General features: G+C 45.4%; 1 protein-coding gene across 2 annotated transcripts in view; it reads right to left on the bottom strand.

Moving 5' to 3' along the window:
• map2k5 (mitogen-activated protein kinase kinase 5) overlaps positions 1–19,275 on the bottom strand; it is a 130,320-nt gene that overhangs the window by 60,387 nt on the left and 50,658 nt on the right. For both annotated transcript variants that reach the window (XM_036963467.2, XM_090223074.1), the window contains exons 9-13: positions 16,999–17,038; positions 13,843–13,911; positions 13,258–13,339; positions 7,527–7,588; positions 774–822 (exon numbers count right to left, since the gene is read on the bottom strand). In XM_036963467.2, the coding sequence (XP_036819362.2) occupies positions 774–822; positions 7,527–7,588; positions 13,258–13,339; positions 13,843–13,911; positions 16,999–17,038 (302 nt within the window). The remainder of the gene's footprint in view (positions 1–773; positions 823–7,526; positions 7,589–13,257; positions 13,340–13,842; positions 13,912–16,998; positions 17,039–19,275) is intronic.

The following is a 19,275-nucleotide window of genomic DNA, read 5'->3' on the forward strand; positions in this document are numbered from 1 at the left end:
TTCCCTGTGACAAAAGTGATCTATGTAAGACCACATATCTGTACTGTATACAGCATCATGACATTATCTCCTTCCATGATATTCTACGTATACCTTCCACCTCACTGACCTCTGTAGAATGAACATCACTGACCTCTATAGAATCTCCTACCTTCCACCTCACTGACCTCTGTAGAATCCACCTCACTGACCTCTGTAGAATCTACCACCTTTCACCTCACTGACCTCTGTAGAATCTACTACCTTTCACCTCACTGACCTCTGTAGAATCCACCTCATTGACCTCTGCAGAATCTACTACCTTCCACATCATTGACCTCTGTAGAATCTACTACCTTTCACCTCACTGACCTCTGTAGAATCCACATCACTGACCTCTGTAGAATCTACTACCTTCCACCTCACTGACCTCTGTAGAATCCACATCACTGACCTCTGTAGAATCTACTACCTTCCACATCACTGACCTCTGTAGAATCTACTACCTTCCACCTCACTGACCTCTGTAGAATCTACTACCTTTCACCTCACTGACCTCTGTAGAATATACTACCTTCCACATCACTGACCTCTGTAGAATATACTACCTTCCACCTCACTGACCTCTGTAGAATCTACTACCTTCCACCTCACTGACCTCTGTAGAATCTACTACCTTTCACCTCACTGACCTCTGTAGAATCTACTACCTTCCACCTCACTGACCTCTGTAGAATATACTACCTTTCACCTCACTGACCTCTGTAGAATCTACTACCTTTCACACCACTGACCTCTGTGAAGAATCTTCAGGCTCCATAGATAGGTTAGGCCTTTCACAACCTGAAGACAGATCGGAGATATGGAGTTCAGAATTCAACAATACCCAAAACCACTGCTTTCAGACACAGGTGGGCTAACTCATTTGGTAATCCCTTTATATAAAGGACGTTCAGAAAGAATTCACACCCCCTGGCCTTGACTTATTCCCCATTTTGTTGTTACAGCCTGAATTCAAAATCCATTCAATATATTTTTCTCTCTCAGTCATCTACACACAATACCCCACCATGTCAAAGACAAAAAATGTTTTTTAGAAACTTTAGCAAATTTATTGAAAATCAAATACAGAAATATCTAATTTACTTAAATATTCACACCACAGAGTCAATACTTTGTAGTAGCACTTTTGCCTGTGAGTCTTTCTGTGCAAGTCTCTTTCCACACCTGGACTGTACAACACTTGCCCATTTTTATTTTAAAATTCTTCAAGCTCTGTCAAATTGTTTTTTGATCATTGTTAGACAACCATTTTCAGATTTTCAAGTAGATTTAAGTCAAAACTGTAACTCGGCCACTCAGGAACATTCACTGTCTTTTTGGTAAGCAAGTCCAGTGTAGATTTGGCCTTGTGTTTTAGGTTATTGTCCTGCTGAAAGGTGAATTCATCTCCCAGTGTCTGGTGGAAAGTAGATTGAACCAAGTTATCCTCTAGGATGTTGCCTGTGCATTCCATTTATTTTTTTTATCCTGAAAAACTCCTCAATCCTTAATTAAGGATTACAAGCATACCCATTACATGATGCAGCCTCAAGCATATGCTTGAAAATATGTTCGTTCGGTGATTGACGTCACCGGCTTTCTAGCCATCGCCGCTCCATTTTTCATAGATCCATTTGTCGTGTCTTGTTTCCATACACACCTGGTTTTCATATATCCATTTGTCTTGTTTCCATACACACCTGGTTTTCATATATCCATTTGTCTGGTCTTGTTTCCATACACACCTGGTTCTCATTTCCCCAATCAATCTACTTGTATTTAACCCTCTGTTTCCCATCATGTTTTGTGTGTAATTGTTTCATGTTATTGTGGTGTTTTATTACGCGCTTTATTCTTGTATGTTCCGTGTTTTGAGCGTGTTTGATTTATGTAGTGCTCTCGTTTTTGGAACTAAATAAAAGTGTGCCTGCTTACATCACTCTACTCTCCTGCACCTGACTTCACCTCTATACACCCGTCGACAGAATTACACACCTCTAATGGAGGCAGCAGGAGCAGGTACCCCGGTTAGAGGAGTCGAGGAGCGCGTCCAGGAACATTCGGCCATGTTACATCATCTTGGTGCCATGATGGATCACGTTGTCCAGACCATGGACCGCTGGGAGAGACAGGAAGTCTCCAGTGCCTCGACCAGCACAACCGGGGTTGTCTCCACCCGTTCCATCCAGAGAGAATTCCAGTGGGATGCGTTTCTCCTTTCCTAGGGAGTATGATGAACAGCAGCACAGTGCCAGGGATTCTTGTTACAACTGGACCTCTACCTGGCCACTGTGCATCCAGCTCCCTCGGGAGGGGAGAGAGTGGCCGCCCTCGTCTTCTGCCTCACAGGAAGAGCGCTGGAGTGGGCAAACGCCATGTGGAGAGAAGGAGACACGGCGCCAGACCACTTCGAGGAGTTCACCCATCGCTTCCAGGCCGTCTTCGACCATCCACCTGAGGGCAGAGCGGCGGGGAGAGGCTCTTCCATTTGAGACAGGGGACGAGGAGCGCCCAGGACTTCGCCCTGGAATTCCGGCCCTTGGCCGCCGGAGCAGGCTGGAACAACAGGACCCTCATCGACCACTATCGATGCAGCCTACGAGAGGACGTCTGACGTGAGCTGGCCTGCAGGGATGTCACCATTTCCTTTGACCAACTGGTGGATTTGTTCATCCGGTTGGATAACCTGCTGGTCACCTGCGGATGTCCAGAGGGGGCTCTGTCGGTTCCATCATCCAGCACTCCTGCTCCAGTGCCCATGGTGTTAGGAGGGGCTGCTCATAGGGAGACTGGAGGAGGAGCCATCACGTGTGCCATCTGTGGCCGCAGAGGACACACTGCTGGTCGGTGCCGTGTTGGTTCCTCTGGGAGTCGAGGCAACAGGCAGGGCACTCTGGCATCACACCAGTTGAGTTTGCACCACAATCATCCAGAGTCCTCTGTTGATCAACTGTTTGTGCTGGTTTGTTCCCCTGAATTTTTCCCACATTCCCAGCATAAAGCGCTCGTTGATTCAGGCGCAGCTGGGAATTTTTATCGACAGAGCATTAGCCATTAGGTTAGGGATTTATTCTGGTATGTTCCGTGTTTTGAGCGTGTTTGATTTATGTAGTGCTCTCGTTTTTGGAACTAAAATAAAAGTGTGCCTGTTTACATCACTCTACTCTCCTGCACCTGACTTCGCCTCTATACACCCGTTGACAAGAGTGGTACTCAGTAAGGTGTTGTATTGGATTTACCCTAAACATAACACTTTGTATTGAGGACAAAAAGCGAATTGATTTGGCAATTATTTGGCCACTATTACTTTATTGCTTTGTTGCAAACAGGATGCATGTTTTGGAATATTTTTACTATGTACAGGCTTCCTTCTTTTCACTGTCAATTAGGTTATTATTGTGGAGTAACTACAATGTTGTTGACCCATCCTCAGTTTTCTCCTATCACAGCCATTCAACTCTAACTGTTTTAAAGTCATCATTGGCCTCATGGTGAAACGGTTTCCTTGCTCTGAGTTAGGAAGGACGCCTGTATTTGTGTAGTGACTGGGTGTTTTGATGCACCATCTAAAAAGGGAAATACATAACTTCACCAAGCTCAAAGGGATATTCAATGTCTACCAATAGGTTCACTTCTTTGTGAGGATTGGAAAATCTCCCTGGTGTTTGTGGTTGAATCTGTGGTTGAACCCTAAATTCACTGCTCGACTGAGGGACTTTACAGATAACAACTGTATGTGTGGGGTACGGAGATGAGGTATTAATTCAAAAAATAATGTTAAACACTATTATTGCACACAGAGTGAGTCCATGCAACTTAGTGTGACTTGTTAAGCAACATTTGACTTCTAAACACATGTAGGCTTGTCATAACGGAGGGGTTGAATACTTATTGACTCAAGACATTTCAGCTTTAATATGTAAAACATGTCTAAAATCATAATTCCACTGACATGATGGGGTTATTGTGTGTAGGCCAGTGTAAAAAAATATATATATATATATTTAATCCATTTTGAAATTCAGGCTGGAACACAACAACATGCCTATAAGTCAAGGCGTGTGAATACTTTGTGAAGGCCAGCTCATTGATCATGGACTGTACACAACATAAGTCCAGAGCCACAGAGTTGCATAGCTACTTTGCATCTTTACGTTCTTGATATCAAAAACCATTTGCTTTTAAATGACTAGAGCGAGCAGCAAAGACTTGAAGGATTCACATATTTTGGTTTATTATTGACAAAGTAGATTTGACCACAAAACAACGTGCCAAATCTACTTCTCAATTCAGACAGAATCAAAAAGATGTGATTGGACTGTGGCTCTGGTGCCAAAACAACTGGTGTGCGTATGCATCATCCATCTCGCCCTCCCGGGTGCTTTTCCCAGCGATAATTAACAGCTCTGACAGTGAGAGAGGGGGAAGAGAGGGAGGAGAGCTGTGAATTAGAATTAACGCTGACTAAATAGCTGTCAATGTTTGATTACAGGCTGAATCAGAGGGAGAGGGGCTAATAGAGGTGGAAACACCCACGTTAGGCTGAATCAAACGCTCCTCTGTGCTGTGATGCTTGAGTGTGTGTGTGTGTGTGTGTGTGTGTGAGAGAGAGAGACTGTCCATTTCATCCCTTTCTCACTGATGAAGGCTACTTGGGAGATTCACACCTGTTGGCCACACTTGCCGAAATGGGTAAACTTTACCCGCAAAAGTCTCAAAGTTATTAATTGAGATATTATTTACTGAATTGGATAGAATGATGAATTGTAGCCAATTTGTCAAACCTGCAACTCCCATACAAAGCTACCTGATCCATTGTCTTCCTAGGTGATGCTTTACAGAATGATAGTCTCATTTTAAATAGCGGTGGTCAGTTATAGAATATGAGTCTCATTTTAAATAGTTGTGGTCAGTTATAGAATATGAGTCTCATTTTAAATAGCTGTGGTCAGTTATAGAATATGAGAGTCATTTTAAATAGCTGTGGTCAGTTATAGAATATGAGTCTCATTTTAAATAGCGGTGGTCAGTTATAGAATATGAGAGTCTCATGATAAATAGTTGTGGTCAGTTATATAGCTGTGGTCAGTTATAGAATATGAGAGTCATTTTAAATAGTTGTGGTCAGTCATAGAATATGAGTCTCATTTTAAATAGTTGTGGTCAGTTATAGAATATGAGAGTCATTTTAAATAGTTGTGGTCAGTTATAGAATATGAGAGTCATTTTAAATAGTTGTGGTCAGTTATAGAATATGAGTCTCATTTTAAATAGCTGTGGTCAGTTATAGAATATGAGAGTCATTTTAAATAGCTGTGGTCAGTTATAGAATACGAGAGTCATTTTAAATAGCTGTGGTCAGTTATAGAATATGAGTCATTTTAAATAGTTGTGGTCAGTTATAGAATATGAGAGTCATTTTAAATAGTTGTGGTCAGTTATAGAATATGAGAGCCATTTTAAATAGTTGTGGTCAGTTATAGAATATGAGTCATTTTAAATAGTTGTGGTCAGTTATAGAATATGAGAGTCATTTTAAATAGTTGTGGTCAGTTATAGAATATGAGAGTCATTTTAAATAGCTGTGGTCAGTTATAGAATATGAGTCTCATTTTAAATAGTTGTGGTCAGTTATAGAATATGAGTCATTTTAAATAGTTGTGGTCAGTTATAGAATATGAGAGTCATTTTAAATAGCGGTGGTCAGTTATAGAATATGAGAGTCATTTTAAATAGCTGTGGTCAGTTATAGAATATGAGAGTCATTTTAAATAGCGGTGGTCAGTTATAGAATATGAGAGTCATTTTAAATAGTTGTGGTCAGTTATAGAATATGAGAGTCATTTTAAATAGTTGTGGTCAGTTATAGAATATGAGAGTCATTTTAAATAGCTGTGGTCAGTTATAGAATATGAGTCTCATTTTAAATAGCGGTGGTCAGTTATAGAATATGAGAGTCTCATGATAAATAGCTGTGGTCAGTTATAGAATATGAGTCTCATTTTAAATAGTTGTGGTCAGTTATAGAATATGAGAGTCTCATTTTAAATAGCTGTGGTCAGTTATAGAATATGAGAGTCATTTTAAATAGCTGTGGTCAGTTATAGAATATGAGAGTCATTTTAAATAGTTGTGGTCAGTTATAGAATATGAGAGTCTCATTATAAATAGTTGTGGTCAGTTATAGAATATGAGAGTCATTTTAAATAGTTGTGGTCAGTTATAGAATATGAGAGTCATTTTAAATAGTTGTGGTCAGTTATAGAATATGAGAGTCGTTTTAAATAGCTGTGGTCAGTTATAGAATATGAGAGTCATTTTAAATAGTTGTGGTCAGTTATAGAATATGAGAGTCGTTTTAAATAGCTGTGGTCAGTTATAGAATATGAGAGTCTCATTTTAAATAGTTGTGGTCAGTTATAGAATATGAGAGTCGTTTTAAATAGTTGTGGTCAGTTATAGAATATGAGAGTCGTTTTAAATAGTTGTGGTCAGTTATAGAATATGAGAGTCATTTTAAATAGTTGTGGTCAGTTATAGAATATGAGAGTCGTTTTAAATAGCTGTGGTCAGTTATAGAATATGAGAGTCTCATTTTAAATAGTTGTGGTCAGTTATAGAATATGAGAGTCATTTTAAATAGTTGTGGTCAGTTATAGAATTTGAGAATCATTTTAAATAGTTGTGGTCAGTTATAGAATATGAGAGTCATTTTAAATAGTTGTGGTCAGTTATAGAATATGAGAGTCATTTTAAATAGTTGTGGTCAGTTATAGAATATGAGAGTCATTTGAAATAGTTGTGGTCAGTTATAGAATATGAGAGTCATTTTAAATAGCTGTGGTCAGTTATAGAATATGAGAGTCATTTTAAATAGTTGTGGTCAGTTATAGAATATGAGAGTCATTTTAAATAGTTGTGGTCAGTTATAGAATATGAGTCATTTTAAATAGTTGTGGTCAGTTATAGAATATGAGAGTCATTTTAAATAGCTGTGGTCAGTTATAGAATATGAGAGTCATTTTAAATAGTTGTGGTCAGTTATAGAATATGAGTCATTTTAAATAGTTGTGGTCAGTTATAGAATATGAGAGTCTCATTATAAATAGCTGTGGTCAGTTATAGAATATGAGTCTCATTTTAAATAGTTGTGGTCAGTTATAGAATATGAGAGTCTCATTTTAAATAGTTGTGGTCAGTTATATAGCTGTGGTCAGTTATAGAATATGAGAGTCATTTTAAATAGTTGTGGTCAGTTATAGAATATGAGAGTCTCATTATAAATAGCTGTGGTCAGTTATAGAATATGAGTCTCATTTTAAATAGCTGTGGTCAGTTATGGAATATGAGAGTCTCATTTTAAATAGTTGTGGTCAGTTATAGAATACGAGAGTCATTTTAAATAGTTGTGGTCAGTTATATAGCTGTGGTCAGTTATAGAATATGAGTCTCATTTTAAATAGCTGTGGTCAGTTGGTTGGAGAGCTGAATGGCTGTTCACTCACCGCCACAGAGATCCTACCCAACACATGTTCTGGGATCCTCCTGTATACGTCCAGAGAGCCACCTGCACACACACACACACACGCGCACACACAGTTGAGTGTTGATGGACGCATACTGACAGGTCGTCCTTCGAGGGAGACAATGTGTTATAACTGAGAAATCACTGTGTTAAATTCACGCACACACACTCCCACCCTTGTAGCTTTTAGCAAAGAAGCATGCTAGCCCCCAGCCACTGAAGATGACAGTCTTCCTCTAAGTAGAAGTGTAAATGGATACAGGGTGGTAAGAGGTTTGACATTCCAGCTTTCATAGAGTCTGGATGGGAGTGGAGTAAAGGCCTCTGCACTAACCCTAACCCCAGCACTAACCCTAACCCCAGGACTAACCCTAACCCCAGCACTAACCCTAACCCCAGCACTAACCCTAACCCCAGCACTAACCCTAACCCTAACCCCAGCACTAACCCTAACCCCAGCACTAACCCTAACCCCAGCACTAACCCTAACCCCAGCACTAACCCCAGCACTAACCCTAACCCCAGCACTAACCCTAACCCCGGCACTAACCCTAACCCCGGCACTGACCCTAAACCCCAGCAATAACCCTAACCCTAACCCCAGCACTAACCCTAACCCCAGCACTAACCCTAACCCCAGCACTAACCCTAACCCCCAGCACTAACACTAACCCCAGCACTAACCCTAACCCCAGCACTAACCCTAACCCCAGCACTAACCCCAGCACTAACCCTAACCCCAGCACTAACCCTAACCCCAGCACTAACCCTAACCCCAGCACTAACCCTAAACCCCAGCACTAACCCTAACCCCAGCACTAACCCTAACCCCGGCACTAACCCTAACCCCGGCACTAACCCTAACCCCGGCACTAACCCTAACCCCGGCACTAACCCTAACCCCAGCACTAACCCTAACCCCCAGCACTAACCCTAAACCCCAGCACTAACCCTGAACCCCAGCACTAACCCTAACCCCAGCACTAACCCTAACCCCGGCACTAACCCTAAACCCCAGCACTAACCCTAAACCCCAGCACTAACCCTAAACCCGGCACTAACCCTAAACCCCAGCACTAACCCTAACCCCAGCACTAACCCTAACCCCCAGCACTAACCCTAAACCCGGCACTAACCCTAAACCCCAGCACTAACCCTAAACCCTAGCACTAACCCTAAACCCCAGCACTAACCCTAACCCCAGCCTCAACACTAACCCTAACCCCAGCACTAACCCTAAACCCCGGCACTAACCCTAACCCCGGCACTAACCCTAAACCCCGGCACTAACCCTAACCCCAGCACTAACCCTAACCCCAGCACTAACCCTAACCCCAGCACTAACCCTAACCCCAGCACTAACCCTAACCCCAACACTAACCCTAACCCCAGCACTAACCCTAACCCCAGCACTAACCTTAACCCCAGCACTAACCCTAACCCCAGCACTAACCCTAACCCCAGCACTAACCCTAACCCCAGCACTAACCCTAACCCCAGCACAAACCCTAAACCCCAGCACTAACACTAACCCCAGCACTAACCCTAACCCCAGCACTAACCCTAACCCCAGCACTAACCCTAACCCCAGCACTAACCCTAAACCCCAGCACTAACCCTAAACCCCAGCACTAACCCTAACCCCAGCACTAACCCTAACCCCAGCACTAACCCTAACCCCAGCACTAACCCTAACCCCAGCACAAACCCTAAACTCTAAACCCTAGCACTAACACTAACCCCAGCACTAACCCTAACCCCAGCACTAACCCTAACCCCAGCACTAACCCTAAACCCCAGCACTAACCCTAACCCCAGCACTAACCCTAACCCCAGCACTAACCCTAAACCCCAGCCTCAACACTAACCCCAGCACTAACCCTAACCCCAGCACTAACCCTAACCCCAGCACTAACCCTAAACCCCAGCACTAACCCTAAACCCCAGCACTAACCCTAAACCCCAGCACTAACCCTAACCCCAGCACTAACCCTAACCCCAGCACTAACCCTAACCCCAGCACTAACCCTAACCCCAGCACTAACCCTAACCCCAGCACTAACCCTAACCCCAGCACTAACCCCAGCCTCAACGCTAACCCTAAACCCCAGCACTAACCCTAACCCCAGCCTCAACACTAACCCCAGCCTCAACACTAACCCCAGCCTCAACACTAACCCCAGCCTCAACACTAACCCCAGCCTCAACACTAACCCCAGCCTCAGCACTAACCCTAACCACAGCCTCAACGCTAACCCTAAACCCCAGCCCTAACCCTAACCTCAATGCTAACCCTAACCCCAGCCTAAACGCTAACCCCAGCCTAAACACTAACCCCAGCCTAAACGCTAACCCCAGCCTCAACGCTAACCCTAAACCCTAGCGCTAACCCTAAACCCAGCCTCAGCGCTAGCCTTAAACCCCAGCACTAACCCTAACCCCAGCGCTAACCCTAACCCCATTCTCAGCGCTAACCCTAACCCTAGCCTCAATGCTAACCCTAACCCCAGCGCTAACCCTAACCCCATTTTCAGCGCTAACCCTAAACCTAGCCTCAACGCAAACCCTAACCCCAGTCTCAACACTAGTCCTAAACCCTAGCACTAACCCTAAACCCCAGCACTAACCCTAACCCTAGCACTAACCCCAGCCTCAGCACTAACCCTAAACCCCAGCACTAACCCTAACCCCAGCCTCAACACTAACCCTAACCCCAGCACTAACCCCAGCCTCAGCACTAACCATAACCCCGGCACTAACCCTAACCCCGGCACTAACCCTAAACCCAGCACTAACCATAAGCCCCAGCACTAACCCTAACCCCAGCGCTAACCCTAACCCCATTCTCAGCGCTAACCCTAACACTAGCCTCAACGCTAACCCTAACCCCAGCGCTAACCCTAACCCCATTTTCAGCACTAACCCTAAACCCCAGCACTAACCCTAACCCCAGCACTAACCCCAGCCTCAGCACTAACCCTAAACCCCAGCACTAACCCTAACCCCAGCCTCAGCACTAACCCTAACCCCAGCACTAACCCCAGCACTAACCCTAACCCCAGCACTAACCCTAACCTCAGCACTAACCCTAACCCCAGCACTAACCCTAACCCCAGCACTAACCCTAACCCCAGCACTAAGGCTAACCCCAGCACTAAAGCTAACCCCAGCCCCAGCCTCAGCACTAACCCTAACCTCAGCCTCAGCACTAACCCTAACCCCAGCACTAACCCTAACCCCAGCACTAACCCTAACCCCAGCCTCAACACTAACCCCAGCCTCAACACTAACCCCAGCCTCAACACCAACCCTAACCACAGCCTCAACGCTAACCCTAAACCCCAGCCCTAACCCTAACCTCAACGCTAACCCTAACCCCAGCCTAAACGCTAACCCCAGCCTAAACGCTAACCCCAGCCTAAACGCTAACCCCAGCCTCAACGCTAACCCTAAACCCTAGCGCTAACCCTAAACCCAGCCTCAGCGCTAGCCTTAAACCCCAGCACTAACCCTAACCCCAGCGCTAACCCTAACCCCATTCTCAGCGCTAACCCTAACCCTAGCCTCAACGCTAACCCTAACCCCAGCGCTAACCCTAACCCCATTTTCAGCGCTAACCCTAACCCTAGCCTCAACGCAAACCCTAACCCCAGTCTCAACACTAGCCCTAAACCCTAGCACTAACCCTAAACCCCAGCACTAACCCTAACCCCAGCACTAACCCCAGCCTCAGCACTAACCCTAAACCCCAGCACTAACCCTAACCCCAGCCTCAACACTAACCCTAACCCCAGCACTAACCATAACCCCGGCACTAACCATAAGCCCCAGCACTAACCCTAACCCCATTCTCAGCGCTAACCCTAACCCCAGCACTAAAGCTAACCCCCGGCACTAACCATAAGCCCCAGCACTAACCCTAACCCCAGCACTAACCCTAACCCCAGCACTAACCCTAACCCCATTTTCAGCACTAACCCTAAACCCCAGCACTAACCCCAGCCTAAGCACTAACCCTAAACCCCAGCACTAACCCTAACCCCAGCCTCAGCACTAACCCTAACCCCAGCACTAACCCTAAACCCCAGCACTAACCCTAACCCCAGCCTCAGCACTAACCCTAACCTCAGCCTCAGCACTAACCCTAACCCCAGCACTAACCCTAACCCCAGCACTAACCCTAACCCCATCCTCAACACTAACCCTAACCCCAGCCTCAACACTAACCCTAACCCCAGCACTAACCCTAAACCCCAGCACTAACCCTAAACCCCAGCACTAACCCTAACCCCAGCACTAACCCTAACCCCAGCACTAAAGCTAACCCCCAGCACTAACCCTAACCCCAGCACTAAAGCTAACCCCCGGCACTAACCATAAGCCCCAGCACTAACCCTAACCCCAGCACTAACCATAACCGCAGCACTAACCCTAACCCCAGCACTAAAGCTAACCCCAGCACTAAAGCTAACCCCAGCCCCAGCCTCAGCACTAACCCTAACCCCAGCACTAAAGCTAACCCCCGGCACTAACCATAAGCCCCAGCACTAACCCTAACCCCAGCACTAACCCTAACCCCAGCACTAACCCTAACCCCAGCACTAAAGCTAACCCCAGCACTAAAGCTAACCCCAGCCCCAGCCTCAGCACTAACCCTAACCTCAGCCTCAGCACTAACCCTAACCCCAGCACTAACCCTAACCCCAGCACTAACCCTAACCCCATCCTCAACACTAACCCTAACCCCAGCCTCAACACTAACCCTAACCCCAGCACTAACCCTAAACCCCAGCACTAACCCTAAACCCCAGCACTAACCCTAACCCCAGCACTAACCCTAAACCCCAGCACTAACCCTAAACCCCAGCACTAACCCTAACCCCAGCACTAACCCTAACCCCAGCCTCAGCACTAACCCTAACCCCAGCCTCAGCACTAACCCTAACCCCAGCACTAACACTAAACCCCAGCTCTAACCCTAACCCCATCCTCAACACTAACCCTAACCCCAGCACTAACCCTAAACCTAGCACTAACCCTAACCCCATTACTAACCCTAACCCTAACCCCAGCACTAACCCTAACCCCAGCCTCAACACTAACCCTAACACCAGCACTAACCCCATCCCCAGCACTAACCCTAAACCTAGCACTAACCCTAACCCCAGCACTAACCCTAACCCCAGCCTCAGCACTAACCCTAACCCCAGCCTCAGCACTAACCCCAGCACTAACCCTAACCCCAGCACTAACACCAACCCCCAGCCTTCAGCGTCAACCCCCAGCCTTCAGCGTCAACCCCCAGCCTTCAGCGTCAACCCCCAGCCTTCAGCGTCAACCCCCAGCCTTCAGCGTCAACCCCCAGGCTCAACACCAACCCCAGCCTCAACACCAACCCCAGCCTCAACACCAACCCCAGCCTCAACACCAACACCAACCCCAGCCTCAACACCAACCCCAGCCTCAACACCAACCCCAGCCTCAACACCAACCCCAGCCTCAACACCAACCCCAGCCTCAACACCAACCCCAGCCTCAACACCAACCCCAGCCTCAACACCAACCCCAGCCTCAACACCAACCCCAGCCTCAACACCAACCCCCAGCCTCAACACCAACCCCAGCCTCAACACCAACCCCAGCCTCAACACCAACCCCCAGCCTCAACACCAACCCCCAGCCTCAACACCAACCCCAGCCTCAACACTCACCGTCCATATACTCTGTGCATATGGAGATCCTGTTCTCCACAAAGAAGGCACTGTAGAAGGTTATGATGTAGGAGGAATCACACTGCAAAAAAAATAAAAAGAATTAACACAGTTCATCCACTCATTAATTAACATTGATGCATGTTGCAGTATTTATAGTTGAACTGTTTAGTTAGCCCATTTCACCGTCTACCTCAGAAGAACAGGAGAGATCTGGGGTAAATTATTGAGAGGGCTTATCAGCAATCACGTGTTCCTGCCTCGTGCGTATTTCGCCAATCCTTGGCTTGTCACGCAGGAGGAGAGGAGACCCACTCAGAATAAAGGTGCTCCATGAACTAGTCTAATGTAACAGAGTAGACTAAACACTGCAGGTCTGATAAGAGAGGCTTCAGCAGGGGGGAGAGATCTGACGACATGATTTGGGGCAGTTGGGGGAAAGATCTGACTACATGATTTGGGCCAGCTGGGGGAGAGATCTGACTACATGATTTGGGACAGCTGGGGGAGAGATCTGACTACATGATTTGGGCCAGCTGGGGGAGAGATTTGACCAGTTTGGGGCTCTAGAGAATAGAAGCTGACCTTGTAGAGGATCTCCAACTCGGACATGATCTGTTTCTGTAGCTCCACTGTGATATCCAGAGGAATGACCTGTAAAGTCCCAAGCACAGCCCAAATGAGAGACCAGAGTAACATACACAGGTTAATATGCAAGCACGCACACACTGCTAAAACCCTTTAAAACACACACACATAAACATTTAAAACAATGTACATTATTATTACAATGGAACTATGGGTCAAAATACTGGTGGCACTGGTGGTGACACATGACCTTAGAAACCTTGTAGAGAAACTCATGATTCTTTCATGCCAACCTATCTGGATAGTGTGGATACCACACGGTAAATGGGCACTACCAGGGGTGTGAATTCTGATCTGGCTGCGCTGAGCTTAGCTAATAGCTACAACAGTGGCACGCTAGCACTAGCAAAGATTAGCTAAACTTGCAGCTTATCATTGATTACAGGGTAGAGAGAGAGAAGGGAGTAGCTACAGTGCCTTGCGAAAGTATTCGGCCCCCTTGAACTTTGCGACCTTTTGCCACATTTCAGGCTTCAAACATAAAAATATAAAACTGTATTTTTTTGTGAAGAATCAACAACAAGTGGGACACAATCATGAAGTGGAACGACATTTATTGGATATTTCAAACTTTTTTAACAAATCAAAAACTGAAAAATTGGGCGTGCAAAATTATTCAGCCCCTTTAAGTTAATACTTTGTAGCGCCACCTTTTGCTGCGATTATAGCTGTAAGTCGCTTGGGGTATGTCTCTATCAGTTTTGCACATCGAGAGACTGACATTTTTTCCCATTCCTCCTTGCAAAACAGCTCGAGCTCAGTGAGGTTGGATGGAGAGCATTTGTGAACAGCAGTTTTCAGTTCTATCCACAGATTCTCGATTGGATTCAGGTCTGGACTTTGACTTGGCCATTCTAACACCTGGATATGTTTATTTTTGAACCATTCCATTGTAGATTTTGCTTTATGTTTTGGATCATTGTCTTGTTGGAAGACAAATCTCCGTCCCAGTCTCAGGTCTTTTGCAGACTCCATCAGGTTTTCTTCCAGAATGGTCCTGTATTTGGCTCCATCCATCTTCCCATCAATTTTAACCATCTTCCCTGTCCCCGCTGAAGAAAAGCATGCCCAAACCGTGATGCTGTCACCACCATGTTTGACAGTGGGGATGGTGTGTTCAGGGTGATGAGCTGTGTTGCTTTTACGCCAAACATGACGTTTTGCATTGTTGCCAAAAAGTTCAATTTTGGTTTCATCTGACCAGAGCACCTTCTTCCACATGTTTGGTGTGTCTCCCAGGTGGCTTCTGGCAAACTTTAAACAACACTTTTTATGGATATCTTTAAGAAATGGCTTTCTTCTTGCCACTCTTCCATAAAGGCCAGATTTGTGCAATATACAACTGATTGTTGTCCTATGGACAGAGTCTCCCACCTCAGCTGTAGATCTCTGCAGTTCATCCAGAGTGATCATGGGCCTCTTGGCTGCATCTCTGATCAGTCTTCTCCTTGTATGAGCTGAAAGTTTAGAGGGACGACCAGGTCTTGGTAGATTTGCAGTGGTCTGATACTCCTTCCATTTCCATATTATCGCTTGCACAGTGCTCATTGGGATGTTTAAAGCTTGGGAAATCTTTTTGTATGCAAATCCGGCTTTAAACTTCTTCACAACAGTATCTCGGACCTGCCTGGTGTGTTCCTTGTTCTTCATGATGCTCTCTGCGCTTTTAACGGACCTCTGAGACTATCACAGTGCAGGTGCATTTATACGGAGACTTGATTACACACAGGTGGATTGTATTTATCATCATTAGTCATTTAGGTCAACATTAGATCATTCAGAGATCCTCACTGAACTTCTGGAGAGAGTTTGCTGCACTGAAAGTAAAGGGGCTGAATAATTTTGCACGCCCAATTTTTCAATTTTTGATTTGTTAAAAAAGTTTTAAATATCCAATAAATGTCGTTCCACTTCATGATTGTGTCCCACTTGTTGTTGATTCTTCACAAAAAAATACAGTTTTATATCTTTATGTTTGAAGCCTGAAATGTGGCAAAAGGTCGCAAAGTTCAAGGGGGCCGAATACTTTCGCAAGGCACTGTACATGTAAACATCATTGATTACAGGTTAGAGAGAGAAGGGAGTAGCTACATGTAAACATCATTGATTACAGGGTAGAGAGAGAGAAGGGAGTAGCTACATGTAATCAATGATGTTTACAGGTTAGAGAGAGAAGGGAGTAGCTACATGTAAACATCATTGATTACAGGGTAGAGAGAGAGAAGGGAGTAGCTACATGTAAACATCATTGATTACAGGGTAGAGAGAGAAGGGAGTAGCTACATGTAAACATCATTGATTACAGGTTAGAGAGAGAAGGGAGTAGCTACATGTAAACATCATTGATTACAGGTTGGAGAGAGAAGGGAGTAGCTACATGTAAACATCATTGATTTACAGGTTAGAGAGTGAAGGGAGTAGCTACATGTAAACATCATTGATTTACAGGTTAGAGAGAGAAGGGAGTAGCTACATGTAAACATCATTGATTTACAGGTTAGAGAGAGAAGGGAGTAGCTACATGTAAACATCATTGATTTACAGGTTAGAGAGAGAAGGGAGTAGCTACATGTAATCAATGATGTTTACAGGTTAGAGAGAGAAGGGAGTAGCTACATGTTAACATCATTGATTACAGGTTAGAGAGAGAGAGAAGGGAGTAGCTACATGTAATCAATGATGTTTACAGGTTAGAGAGAGAAGGGAGTAGCTACATGTAATCAATGATGTTTACAGGTTAGAGAGAGAAGGGAGTAGCTACATGTTAACATCATTGATTACAGGTTAGAGAGAGAGAGAAGGGAGTAGCTACATGTTACAAGGGTCAAGGAGGTACCCATTACATCTACCTTCCATTCCACTCCAATAGATTAGATTACTGGTAGAATTAGAGCATGAGAACAAAGTGGATGAATAAACCAATGAGAGAGAGGGGGGGGGGGGGGGGTCACAGAGGTTGAGAAGCATAGAACATGAAAGAGGGAGGGGAAAAGGACAGAAGTAGAGATACAGAAGACTAGTGTTGTTGAACGTGATTTGGTAAAAGGAGAGGTGCCCAGGAAAAGGCTACAGCAGTACAGCTGTTGATCTCACCTTCACCGCCAACACTCTGTTGCCGAGAAGATGGTACGCTCTGTGGGAGAGAACGAGAGGACACATTAACACAGCCCAAAAAAGAGTAAACCAGAGCTTCAGAAAAGTCCCTACTAAACTATTTCACACATGAAAACAGCCCTGTTACTGTTCATTCATCCGGGCCTCTAAAGTCATCATGTGAATGAAAATATGTTGAGTGGAAAATGATTTGGGAGAACATCACTACATTCAGAATGGACATACAGTAGAGGTCCAGACTAAACATGCTTATTCAAATCAGCCACTATTTTCCTAGTTGGTGAGTTATAACATGAAGGGGTGTCGTCCTAATGGAAACCGTAGAAACCAAATGAGCATGACAACATGTCTTTTAGTCTAACAGCATTTCCATCATTTAAAAAGGTCAGAGGTCAAAACAATAGCCTTCATGACACATGTCCATTGAGCCCAGTCAGTCCTGTATCGTCACAGTTCTCCAGACAGGTTTCAGGTGGCAGGTAAACCAAACAGCCGAGGAGCGCCGGCTGGCCTAGACGACCTGGATGATTTAATTATGAAACTCCTTAATGCCCACCGACGGGTTTAGTTACCGGCCAAGAGGGTCGGTTTACCAAAAGCGCCAATGTCTCAACATCCAATCCTCTTGTCCCCGTAGAACAGCTGCCGGGGGTGAGGGCCACAGGGAGGACGTACGTCACCAGCCCAGTTCACCAGTTTGTTTACGACAGCCAGGTATACTGGATACCTCCCGAGGTTTCACCTGTCAACAGGTTAGGCCGGCGTGTATGAGCTCAGACCAGGGTGTGTGATTAATGCGCGGTAGATAGGAGGATCGTGTTGCACCTCTAAACTGGCCCTTTAATTAATAACACCTCTTAGTGTCTGGTCTGGGTCGTCTGACCCTCCAGTCAGGACAAACAGACCATCCCTCGTATGCCGGGCGCTGGACACACCGACATACTGTTTCTACTTAGATACTTAATGACAACGGAGTTTTTAAACTTGGTTTTAGCTTTACATGTAACAACTTTGTATCATAAGGTTTACTATAAGCATTCATGTCAGGTACTGGGGTCCTAATTACAGCTGAGTCTTAAATGCATGAAGGCATGATAATGCATCGAACACAGGTCCTTCGTATGAACGGCTACCACTCCTCCCACCCGTGGATGTTATCTAGTGAACTCTCCTTTAGGTCTGTAAAAGGCCTCGGTGTATTTGAGGCGTAACTTTCACCTTTTCGTTTTGATGTGTTACTCCTCCTTTAAGCTACAATCAATATCAATTAAGCACGACTACTGGTCCTTAATTAAGACAAGAGGAAGACGTTAATTGAGACCGGAGCGGAGAGCCAGAGATGTTAAGTAGTGATTGGACTGATTCTGTGTGTAGCCAACGAACAGAGCAAATAATCATTATTTTATCATGCTGAACATGTTCAGGTGCACAGAAAAAAAACTTGCTGACTCACTCAGGAAGATGGTTCTTTACGATGACGTGATTAGTAACTGTTTTGGAGGATAACCTCTTTTCTCACGTCTGCACCATTCTGTCACTAATGAACCGGGAAACTAGGGGACAAGCAGATGAACCATAACAACAGTCGTTGTGAAGATACAAGATCACATTTAAATCTAACAGGTGAGCTAACAGACCCCTCAGGATGAGTGTGTCACTTATACCAGGCATTTTAGTAGCCTGATGTTCTTCCTCTACTCCCCAACAGAGTGATGACACGACGACAGTACAACCTCACTGTTAGAGCGGGTGAGTAGTCTAACTCCGGTCTCTATCCTCCATGCAGCCTGTAATGTAATGGGCCCAGTAGATCCACTGTCCTTGACCCCCCTCAGGGCCAACCCTCCACCGGTGAGTTACAGTGACAGGCCTGGTGACTAGAGGACCTGGGAGCAAGGTTACCGAGCCGCCCGTCCCCACCCCCTCTTCCCCCCCGTCCTGACCCCAGTAAACGTGCCCCATTGCCTGGATCTTATTTACACTCCAGCCCCTGGTGTAATAAAAGCTCCACTATGCAGTATTCATGGGCCTGGCTGGCTCTCTAAAGCGGCCCCCGGGCGGGCGGTCAGGGCTGGAACGGTTGGTTTACAGTGCCACAGGGGTGGCAGGCAAGGCGACCTCTCTTCTAGCCAGACACCCTCACCTGAGACGGCCCGACCAGAATGACTACCAAACAGAGAGCGACCTACCTAAGTTAAGAGAGTACATTGCTCTGAAGATGAAGAGGCTAGCCGGTACGACCATACCACTACAAAC

This window comes from Oncorhynchus mykiss, chromosome 26, assembly GCF_057628025.1.
Source record: "Oncorhynchus mykiss isolate SJ-2025 chromosome 26, ASM5762802v1, whole genome shotgun sequence".
NCBI classification, from domain to species: domain Eukaryota; kingdom Metazoa; phylum Chordata; class Actinopteri; order Salmoniformes; family Salmonidae; genus Oncorhynchus; species Oncorhynchus mykiss.